The 12,504-nt window shown below is 43.0% G+C and overlaps 1 protein-coding gene across 2 annotated transcripts in view; it reads left to right on the forward strand.

Moving 5' to 3' along the window:
- Nucleotides 1-12,504, forward strand: part of SUSD1 (sushi domain containing 1) — a 274,290-nt gene that overhangs the window by 54,744 nt on the left and 207,042 nt on the right. Inside the window, exons 4-5 of one of the 2 annotated variants that reach the window (XM_068234304.1) lie at nucleotides 7,671-7,823; nucleotides 11,162-11,341. In XM_068234304.1, coding sequence (XP_068090405.1) covers nucleotides 7,671-7,823; nucleotides 11,162-11,341 — 333 coding nt within the window. The remainder of the gene's footprint in view (nucleotides 1-7,670; nucleotides 7,824-11,161; nucleotides 11,342-12,504) is intronic. The other variant, XM_068234305.1, reaches the window with a different exon arrangement.

Genomic DNA, 12,504 nt, shown 5'->3' on the forward strand with positions numbered 1-12,504 from the left:
AAATGAAGACTTTGGAGTGGCCTAGTCAAAGTCCTGACCTGAATCCTATTGAGATGTTGTGGCATGACCTTAAAAAGGCGGATCATGCTAGAAAACCCTCAAATAAAGCTGAATTACAACAATTCTGCAAAGATGAGTGGGCCAAAATTCCTCCAGAGCGCTGTAAAAGACTTGTTGCAAGTTATTGCAAACGCTTGATTGCAGTTATTGCTGCTAAGGGTGGCCCAACCAGTTATTAGGTTCAGGGAGCAATTTCTTTTTCACACAGGGCCATGTAGGTTTTGAGGTTTTTTTTAGTTTTTTTTCTCACTAAATAATAAAAACCATCATTTAAAACTGCATTTTGTGTTCAATTATGTTATCTTTGACTAATAGTTAACGGTTTTTGATGAGCAGAAACATGTAAGTGTGACAAACATGCAAAAGAATAAGAAATCACGAAGGGGGCAAATAGTTTTTCACACCACTGTACATATATATATATATATATATATATATATATATATATATATATATATATATATATATATATATATATATATATATACACACACAGTATATATCATGTTACAAAATACTACACATTTTTATTACATAGTGAATTATCTGCACTCCAGTCTGGGATTCTCACAGTTTCTCAGCATGTGACAGGCAGCTCCCTCCCCCTCAGCCTCACAAACTGCATCACAGACAAGCTGTAACTGAGAGCAGTCTGTGAGGAGTAAACAAAGCACACAGAACCTCCAGGGGGCATGTATAACTTGTAATACTTACAACAGAGGCCGCCCATTCCTCCCTGGGTCGACAAAGCTTGACAAAGAAAAAAAGATTAGATATATTACAGAGACAGCAACTAGAAAAGGCTGCAGTAATCCAGACCACATTAGAATAGGTATAGGAACTTATAGAATAGAAGAAATAAGGCTGAAAATTTTGTTACAAGGTCTCTTTAAACCGTGATTTTTTTCTGATAGAGTTATCTCATGATAATCTTTTAAAACTTTGACTACTTTGAATTAGTTTAAATAAACTAGATGACTTGATCCAGTAAATGAGATTATACAAATGTCTTAAGAATGTGCCACATACTTATTTCAGCACCAAAGGTAATCAAGATGCTGCTCAATGAACTGCATTTATAAAACAAAATGATGCTTGTTATAGATCCACACCTGTTCCGTTTATACGCTGATTTGCAGTTATACCTACCATTTAGTACTATGCAATGAAAGAAGGATGAAGAAACCACTAATTAAAACATCACAAATATTGGAATATTAAGTATAATCCTTTCATCAATGAATATCATTTTAGTCAGTTTTTTAGTGAACATCTTCCAGCTGTTCATTTGATCAGAACTGAATTTCAAGTTAAAGAAATAACACAAAAAAGAACATCAAAAGTTAACTCCCACCTCTTGTTTCCTCCCTATTCCTTTAGATTGTAAGCTCGCAAGGGCAGGGCTCTCTCGCCCTATTGTGTCTTGGACATTACTATACATTTTGATCATCATGTTAGATTTACCACTGTAATTATGTCTACCAATTCTGTATTATGTAGCAATGTATACCATTGTGTGTATTGTGTGTATCACACACACACACACACACACACACACACACACACACACACACACACACACACACACACACACACACACACACACACACACACACACACACACACACACACACACACACACACACACACACACACCACTAGAGATAGCCCGAACCACCAATTTTCGGTTCGCGAACTTCCGCGAAAGTTCGGCTCGCGCAAACTTTTGCGAACCGCAATAGACTTCAATAAGGAGGCAAACTTTGAAAACTAGAAAAATGTATGCTGGCCAGAAAAGTGATGGAAAAGATGTTTCAAGGGGTCTAACACCTGGAGGGGGGCATGGCGGAGTGGGATACATGCCAAAAGTCCCGGGGAAAAATCTGGATTTGATGCAAAGCAGCGGTTTAAGTGCAGAAACCACATTGAATGCTAAATTGCAGGCCTAAAGTTCTTTAAAACATCTTGCATGTGTATACATCAATCAGGGAGTGTAATTAGAGACTGCTTCACACTGGCACACCAAACTCACTGTGTAACGCACCGCAAACAGCTGTTTGTGTAGTGACGGCCGTGCTGGACTGGTGCGCACGGCACCATGGCGAGAATACAGACCATGGCGGTTTTTCAAGCCCATATTGTCACCGGGCTGTGGTAGCTTAATGATAGAACAACAGTGACTGTCCAGCTGATCAAATTTAATCTGTCCACAATGAAGCAACGACCTTATTATCTTTGGTGTGCCACCCCCCGAGACACTCATATAACCGGCAGTCATTGCTTCATTGTGATACGCAAGCCCCTTCACCGCGGCAAGTTAATGATCACGAAGGGGAATGGGCACATGTACAGTACATGCCTTTTGTTTTGTTGTTGCAGCTGCACTGCAGCCAGAAAAATTAGGGAGGCATGTACACGCACCAGAAAAATTATTATAGCAGCCGCTGCTAGCATCAGCCTTAAAAATTCAGGAAACCGCCTGGAGTCCTGGACCCTGTTGGTAGTGGCAGAGAAGGCAGTCAAGCGGCCTGCGGGCAGAGATGCTGTGTGGGGAGTGACTTAGTCTTGGGGCAGTCAGCCAGTCACACCGGGTGCAGGCAGAGATGCTGTGTGTGGGGACTGACTTAGTCTTCGGGCGGGCAGTAGCCCTCCGGGATCCATGCCTCATTCATTTTGATAAAGGTGAGGTACTGAACACTTTTGTGACTAAGTCGACTTCTCTTCTCAGTGACAATGCTTCCAGCTGCGCTGAAGGTCCTTTCTGACAGGACGCTTGAGGCAGGGCAAGACAGAACTTGATGGCAAATTGGGACAGCTCTGGTCACAGGTCAAGCCTGCGCACCCAGTAGTCCAAGTGTTCATCGCTGCTCACAGTGTCTACATCCACACTTAAGGCCAGGTAGTCGGCTACCTGCCGGTCCAGGCGTTGGTGGAGGGTGGATCTGGAAGCGCTAAGGCGAGGCGTTGGACTAAAGAATGTCCGCATGTCTGACATCACCATGAGATCGCTGGAGCATCCTGTCCTTGCCTGCGTGGACATGGGAGAAGGATTACTGGCAGTGGTACCTTTATTGAGTTGTGCTGTGACATCACCCTTAAACACATTGTAAAGCATAGTTGCCAGCTTGTTCTGCATGTGCTGCATCCTTTCTGCATTCTGGTGAGTTGGTAACATGTCCGCCACTTTGTGCCTATACCGAGGGTCTAGTAGCGTGGTCACCCAGTACAGCTCATTCCCCTTGAGTTTTTTTATACGTGGGTCTCTCAACAGGCTGGACAGCATGAAAGATGCCATCTGCACAAAGTTGAATCCAGACGTACTATCCATCTCCTCTTGCTCTTCCTCAGTGACGTCAGGTAAGTCCTCCTCCTCCCCCCAGCCACGAACAATACCACGAGAACGTCGAGCAGCACAAGCCCCCTGCGACGCCTGCTGCGGTTGTTCTTCTGCCGCCGCCTCCTTCTCCTCCAAAGAAACACCTTCCTCATCATCCGAGTCTGACTCCTCGTCCCCACACGACTCTTCCTCCTCCTCCCCCTCTGTGCTGCAGCAGGTGTTGAGGAAACATCTGATTCTGATGAAAATTGCTCCCACAACTGTTCCTGCCGTAACTGTTCTTGTTCACGCTCCTCCACAGCTTGATCCACCACTCTACGCACGGCACGCTCCAGGAAGTAAGCGTACGGGATCAAGTCGCTGATGGTGCCTTCACTGCGACTCACCAGGTTGGTCACCTCCTCAAACGGCCGCATGAGCCTGCATGCATTTTGCATCAGTGTCCAGTTGTTGGGCCAGAACATCCCCATCTCCCCAGATTGTGTCCTTTCACTGTAATTGTACAGATATTTGTACAGATACTGGGTGACGGCTTTCTCCTGTTCTAGCAGGCGAGAGAACATGACCAGGGTCGAATTCCAGCGAGTCGGGCTATTATATATCAAGCGTCTCACCGGCAAGTTGTTTCTTCACTGAATGTCCACAAAGCGTGCCATGGCCGTGTAAGACCGCCTGAAATGTCCACACAACTTCCTGGCCTGCTTTAGGACGCCCTCTAAGCCTGGGTACTTTGACACAAATCTTTGAATGACTAGATTGAGCACATGTGCCATGCAGGAGACATCTGTCAGCTTTCCCAAATTCAATGCGGAAAGGAGATTGCTGTCGTTGTCACACATTACGTTGCCGATCTCCAGCTGGTGCGGGGTCAACCACTGATCCACCTGTTTGCTAAGAGCAGCCAGGTCCAGTGCGCCTGCCTGCAAGCCGTGGAGGTTTCACAAGTTGGTCCGCTGCACAGCCATGTACTCCCTGCTTGCCATCGGTCACCAGGTTGACCCAATGGGCTGTGTAAGTAATGTAGCGGCCCTGACCGTGCTTGGCAGCCCAGGCATCCGTGGTCAGGTGGACCCTTGACCCAACGCTGTGTGTCAAAGATGACACCACTTGCCTCTCCACTTCACGGTACAGTTTGGGTATCGCCTTTTTAGAGAAATAATTGCGGCCTGGTATCTTCCACTGCGGTGTCCCAATGGACACAAATTTACGGAAGGCCTCAGAGTCCACCAGCTGGTATGGTAACAGCTGGCGAGCTAACAGTTTCGCCATGCCAGCTGTCACACACTGGGCAAGGGGGTGACTAGCAGAAATTGGCTTCTTCCGCTCAAAGATTTCCTTCACGGACACCTGGCTGCTGTGGGCAGAGGAGCAGGAACCACTCAAGGGTAGAGGCGGAGTGGAGGAGGGTGGCTGTGAAGGTGCAAGGGAGAAAGCGGCTGAAGATGCTGCACCTGAAGGAGGAAGAGGAGAAGGAGGGTGGCTTTTCTTTTGTGTGCTGCTTTTGCTCAGGTGCTCTTCCCATTGCAGTTTGTGCCTTTTCTCCATGTGCCTTCGTAAGGCACTTGTCCCTACGTGGCCTTTCCACGGCTCAATTTTTGGAGGCAGAGAACAGATCGCATTGCTCCGATCTGAGGCAGACACATTAAAAAATTTCCAAACCACTGAGCCCCCCTTGGGTGATGGCACTATGGTGGCATCAGCAGCTGACGTTGAAGGGCATGTTGGCTGGCTGTTCATAGGTGACGATACATGGCGCCGGACACTGCCACCAGCTGTTTCTAATGATGAGCTCCCCCTGCTTCTTTAAGGAACTCATCTCCTCCTACTCCTCTCTGACTCCCCCTCTGAACTGTTCCCTTGGTCATCTTGTCTCTTAGGAACCCATGTGGGATCCGTATCATTATAATCTTCCTGCCCAGCTTTGCTTGCCTCAGAAACCTCCAAAAATGCACCAACAGCAGGTTCTTCATCATCCTCCTCCTCACACGTTACGTCCATAGTGTCGCCGCCTAACTCAGACATATGAGGTGGTGTAACTTGCTTAGCGCCTTCATCTGGTTGTAACAATAATGGCTGTGAATCAGTTAATTCCCCACCAATTAACTCCTGCAAAGTGTCAAATGCAGCGGATGTGGTGCTTGTAGTAGCGCTGGTGGCTGCGAAAGATGAGGTGTTCTGTGTTAAATAGTCAACCACGTCCTGACAATCTTGGGAGTTGATGGGACGTGCCTTCTTCTGAGCACTGTACTTTGGTCCAGGGCCGCACGAAATCACATCAACATGACCTCGCACAGACCTGCCGGGTGGCCTTCCTCTGGGTCTGCCTCTACCTCTGCCTCTACCTGTTTTGTCCATTGTGTCCATATCGGGGGGTATGAAGGGAAAGGTATGCACTGACTTGACTAATACAATTTGCAGTCACACAGGTGCAGTTAACAGGTATGCACGGAGTGGTTTATCATACTACGTGCACTCACATAGGTAGGTGGGTGCACTGAACACAACAGGTAGGTATATGCAGTGATGAGGTAGATGCACTGAACACAACAGGTAGGTATATGCAGTGATGGGTATTACAATGGGCCTGATTCACAAAGCTGTGCTAACAGTTAGCACGCTGGTGAAAAGCCCTTTATCATGCCTAAACTCAGTTTAGGCATGATAAGTTTAGGTGTGATAAGTTTAGGCGTGATAAGTTTAAGCACCAACTGGGCTAGCACTGCAGTGCACAGCTGATCAAAGTTTTGTGCTAGCAAAGTCTGGTGCACTTCGCATAGAGTTTAATGGCGCTGCTTTGCGTGCAGGATTTTGCGCGCGATCTAAACTTATCTAAACTTAGCATGCCTAAACTTATCATGCCTAAACTTATCACGCCTAAACTTATCACGCCTAAACTGGCTTTTCACCAGTGTGGTGCAATGGTTATCACGCCTAAAGTCTCTAACTGGGTTAGCACCGCTTTGTGAATCGAGCCCAATGTGCACCTGTCACACACAGACAGGTAGCGGACAGGCACAGTGACACTGCGTGCGCTCAGCTCACGTAGGTAGGTTGGTGCACTGTGAACAACAGGTAGGTAGGTATATGCAGTGATGGATATTACAATGTGCACCTGTCACACACACACAGGTAGCGGACAGGCACAGTGACACTGCGTGCGCTCAACTCACGTAGGTAGGTGGGTGCACTGTGAACAACAGGTGGGTAGTTATATGCAGTGATGGGTATTACAATGTGCACCTGTCACACACAGACAGGTAGCGGACAAGCACAGTGACACTACGTGTGCTCAACTCACGTAGGTAGGTGGGTGCACTGTGAACAACAGGTAGGCAGGTATATGCAGTGATGGGTATTACAATGTGCACCTGTCATACACAGACAGGTAGCGGACAGGCACAGTGACACTGCGTGCGCTCAACTCACGTAGGTAGTTGGGTGCACTGTGAACAACAGGTAGGTAGAAATATGCAGTAATGGGTATTACAATGTGCACCTGTCACACACAGACAGGTAGCGGAAAGGCACAGTGACACTGCATGCGCTCAGCTCACGTAGGTAGGTGGGTGGGTGCACTGCTGTGAACAACAGGTAGGTAGGTATATGCAGTACTGGGTATTACAATGTGCACCTGTCACACACACAGGTAGTCACTGAATGTGCTGGGCCTGGCAGTGGCACACACACAGTATGAATTATCAAGGCTGTCTATGCAACACAAGTGTCAGTGGGACACACAGAAAAAAAAATAGATCACAAGAACAAGATTAGCTCTCAAAAGAGCTGTTGTGGGGTGCTATTTTAGCAATAAGAATCAGCAAGAAGTAAGCTAAGAAGCCTACAAGAGCCTAACTAATATTTCCCTATGAGAGTCTGCAGCAGAAGGCAATAGCCTTCTCTATTTACTGCAGGCACACGAGTGAGTAAAATGGCCGGCGATGCCTGCCTTTTATAAGGGGGGAGTGGCTCCATGAGGGAGTGTAGCCTGATTCGCTACAATGTGCCTGCTGACTGTCATGTAGAGGGTCAAAGTTGACCCTAATGGTGCATTATGGGGGCGAACCAAACTTCCGGTAAAGTTCACGGTTCTCCGCGATCGCGAACCCCTGGAAGTCCGCTGGGAAGCGTTCGCCGGCGAACTGTTCGGGCCATCTCTACACACCACACACACACACACACACACACCACGCACACCCACCCACACACACCACACCAAACACACACATCACACACACACACACACCTGTATTAATTAAATTCTCTTATCTTATAGATATTGATGAATGCGAAACACCAGACATATGTGGAGACAACGCTAGATGTAAAAACATGCCTGGCAGTTATGAATGTTACTGTAATGAAGGATACAGGGTACAGAATGCCACTGAACCATTTCAACCAAACGGAGCTCATTCCTTGTGCAAAGGTGTGACAAAAAATGATTACTACATTTTGGGACTGGACAGAGAATATACGCATATGTGACGGGCTTTGTTATTTTATTGCTTGGTGGTGGTGGTGGGTTGGATATTTTATTGTATACACAGGGTGCACACGTTATGTCCTCTGATGAAGCTCTACTTTTGCGTGAAACATGTTAGGCTAGTTGTGTCTTTGTGCACGACTTGCACCCACTTTGGGAATAGTAAAATCCCCCTTGGGTGCATTGCCAACATCTGTGAGAGATCACTGGTAGATATCTTCTTACGGTGCCTTCTCTGGCACTTAAGCAGCATACCTTATCACGCTCTGTTTAAAGATATATAGGAGCATTACTGACAGAAGTGCTACCTCAACCTTTCACTGGTCCAAACTGCATGTTATGTATGTAATATATGACTAATACACTGATTTTCTACCTGAAAGTTCAATGTATACCTAATTAAGGTTAAGTTTTAGGTACTATAGTTCTCCCCACCTTCCCTTTGTGGGTAACTTGCTACACGGGGATGAAAAATACTAATAAAACAGACATAGCCATTTTAGATATGTTTTCTTTTTTGGCTGGGGAGGAGAGGAAGATTTATTGTTACGCACAGCTGCTTTCCTGTTCAGAAGTCCCATTGTATGAGCCTCTGGCAAGCCTGAAACTCTTTGATGAAATACAATAGGCTGCACTAAAATCTCATATATTTAGAAAATGTAAAAGTTTTGCCCAATTATGGAAAATGTACATACAGTCATGTGAAAAAATATGAACACCCGATGAAAGCCTGTGTGTTTCTGTAACATGCTTGGACATTTGGATATTTAACTCAAGTTTTAACTATACTGGGAAATAAAGTAATATAACAAAACAAAACTGAAGAAAAATCTTCTGCAAAACGTAATTCTGCAAAAATACAATTTCAGGTTATATAAATAAATCAGGACACCCCCACATTAAAATGGCTAAAATCACACACAAGTACCAGTATATCACATCAGGTGCACATGATTAAAACATTGATATGTAGCATTTTAAAGGAGAATTGCCCTATTTAAACCTTAAACTAGCCATGCACATATAGATTTCCACTCAATGTTCAAAAACAATGATTCAGAAGGATTCGATTCTTACATCACACTGGACATTACTTTTTAATGAAATCTATTGAGAATTGACTGAACTGCATCATTGCACAGTTCGATTCAATGCAATACTATCGCCTATCGATCGTCCACTGCTCCTGCCCCACCCCCAATCAACCTAGATTTTTCCTTCTGGCCGATTAATACTTTCAATAATTTTTTAGTCAAAATCGATGGAATCAAACATTTAAACATTCCTCACGTCCAGGCGGCTGCTGTTCTGCTGATGCACCCGCGCGCCCCCATGCTGCCCCCCGGTAGCCCGGAGATCAATGAATGGGAAAATGGTTCCCGTTCATTGATCTATGTCCCCGGCAGAAAAAACGACGGCCTCTTATCAGAGGCCGTGGTCTTTCTTTAAAAAAAACAGTTCCTACCCCCCCCAAAAAAAATCTCAATGTGGCCATCTTGTGGCCAAATAGTAAAGCTACATATACATACTTTTTGAATACATAAAACTCACATTATTACATTTTATATTACAAAAATTACCCCACTAAAATTTTTAATGAAAAAAAAAATTACAATAAAAAAAAAAAATATCTATAGTTACCTAAGGTTTTGAACTTTTAAAATATGCATGTGAAGAAGGTATATTACAAACATTTTTAAAATTATAAGCTTGTCCATAGTGATGGTCGCTAAACTGAAAAAATGCACCTTTATTTCTAAATAAATTATTGGCACCATAAATTGTGATAGGGACAACATTTACAAATGGGCAAATAAAATACGTAGGTTTTAATTATGTAGCATATATTATTTTAAAGCTATTGTGGCCGAAAACTGAGAAATAATAAATGTTTTCCATTTTTTTCGTAATACTCCTGTGACAATGCATTTAGAAAAAATAATTCTTAGCAAAATGTACCACCTAAAGAAAGCCTGATTGGTGGCAGAAAAAACAAGATATAGATCAATTCATTGTGATAATTAGTGATAAAGTTATTAGCGAATGAATGGGAGGTGAAAATTGCTCTGTTGCATAAGGTGAAAAATCCCAGCGGGCTGAAATTGTTAAAGGAATATTGATTCCTTTATATGTTTGATTTGATCGATTTTAAACATCTAATTTAATCAAAGTGATTGAATCAGCAGGGAATTGAATGAGAAAATTGATGTGTATGGGCATCTTTAGTTTGGTGTGCTTTTGACTGTTGAGGTGAGAGTAAACACCATGGTAAAATCAAATTAGCTGCATTGATTGGTACTTACACTTTATTCTTGTATTGACAATACATCATATTAGGTAGACCAGAGCAGCTTATATAAGGGCGGTTGCCTTTCTTGGATTTGTAAGGATGTTGATCTCTGTGGACTGATTCAATTCACATTTCTCCTAAATTTTCTACCAGGAGATAATGTCCACCTTTTCAGCTCTCTGCAATTGGACAGTAGCAAGAAGTAGGTAAAGAAGTATTGTCAAATTATGTTGAGTATTCTCCTGTTTGCTGGTGGCTTAAAGTTACACTAATGGGAAAAAAGTATGATATAATGAATTGTATGTGTACTACAGATAATTAATAGAACATTAAAAAAAGAGTCTCAGATTTTTATTTTCAGTTATACAGCTTTTTTTTTTTTTTAACATTGCATAATTCTCTAATATTTGCAGTTTACAAACAACACTCTGTATTTTAAACTATGAAACAGAGCAAAGCTAATGACCCTTTGAACTTTCCTGCAGTAAAATATTATCTGAAGTTGTCTTTCACTTTTTCTTTGAAGTGCTTCAGAAAATAGCAATAGAAAGAGTTTCTTAACTCTTCCTGTGCTGGAAACAATGAGACTCATACCTTTGCTACTATCGTTCTATTTCTTAGCTGTACTACACATACAAAATTAATTATTTCATAAGTTTATTTTCACTACAGATTTCATTTTGAAGGCATTTTATTGAATAGATATGAAAATGTCACCTAGGAGAAAATGTATGAGAAACAGTGTGAGTGTTGAGCACCTGCTTGGAGTTCTTCTTTCTTACATAATTTGCTGGTCCAGTTAGAGCTACTTAATTTTAATTTGTTCAACCCAATGCTTAAAGTTAAAAAGTAGAAGAAACAATCTTCTAAATCTATATTGAGCGTGTTGCTTAAAAAGTGGACTTCACATTTAAATGTTAATAAAGCATGTGATATACCAATCATGTTTTTAGAATAAACTTAGTTTTTTTTTTTATATTTGCTCGCATAGCTGTAGACTGTGGCCCTCCACCAGTTCTTCCCTATTCTGAAATGATCCTATCGGAAAACACCACTCTTGGCAGTCACGCAATCTATACATGTGCGCCTGGCTTCCTGGGAAATGATGGGCACAATACGTCTGTCTGCACAGCTAATGGCACTTGGGAACGAGCTAGTTTGACCTGCAAAGGTAAGCTGAAAAGAAACTCAAAGAGGACACGTACTTATAAATGCTACTGCTGACTTCTTAATCTATTAAAAATGTAAGAAATTATTAAACATAATTTTGTACAGCAGTGGCGTAGCTAGAGATCATTGGGTCCCATAGCAAACCTTTCATGGGACCCTCATATGCATGCAGAAAACCTGAACTGAAAATTAAAAGTCAAAATAAGCATACACAAGTCAAACTTACCTTCCATGGGGTCTACTCCTCAGTATCTTTCTCCTGTTCTGCATCCTGTTTGTTCACTGTGATTAAGGGAATTTTCCGTCCTCCATTGTGAAAATGGCCATTACCCATAACAGCTTTCTGGTCAGCACACAGTTGAACTGTAACATCACCCACTTGAGCCATAGGGAAACATGGACATTACCTGGTACATCAGTTTTCCTCTCAGCTATAACTGACAGCAACTGATATTTTACTGACAGCAACTGATATATTTCAGATCTGACAAAATGTTGTCAGAACTGGAAGGGATTATTGTCAGAAGAAAATGGTGAGCTTCTGAGAGGAACTGATGGCAAGGTAACTATGCAATGTTAATTTTAAGTTACCGCATGTGTTTATTTTAAATATTTTTACTCAGTACAGGTTCTCTTTAAGCAATGCCACCTGCCCCTGCCCTATGGATATGAGTTATTTGGGCAATTTACATTCTCATGCAATCTACACTGCACGAGACAAAGTTAGAGGCTGGAGGAGCACAATAGAGTTAATTGTGAATATATTAAGTGTCACCTGGGCCCCCTATGCTCCAGGGCCCCATTGCAGCTGCTATGGCTATTGCTTTGCCCCTGATGTACAGTATTTGTCTGAAAGTAAAGCATGCAGTTGAGTTCAGAAAGAGGTCCAGGATTTTGTGTAGAGGGCTAAATGACGCTTAGAAGCCCTCTTTTGAGATAAATGCAAAGTACGGTATGTGTCAAAAAAAAACCATCAATGCATTTTATATGGGCACATACAGTAAGTAATGACCTGCAATTACCTTTTGTTTTAAATAGACAGTACTGTACTGTTTGAGCAGATACTTTACGGGGTAACTGAACACTGTAAATCATCTTCTAAAACATAACGATTTCCCGGCGATCACGTTTTAGTGCTATAGAAGCGCAAAACGTGATCGCTAA

Source organism: Hyperolius riggenbachi, chromosome 1 (assembly GCF_040937935.1).
Source record: "Hyperolius riggenbachi isolate aHypRig1 chromosome 1, aHypRig1.pri, whole genome shotgun sequence".
NCBI lineage: Eukaryota > Metazoa > Chordata > Amphibia > Anura > Hyperoliidae > Hyperolius > Hyperolius riggenbachi.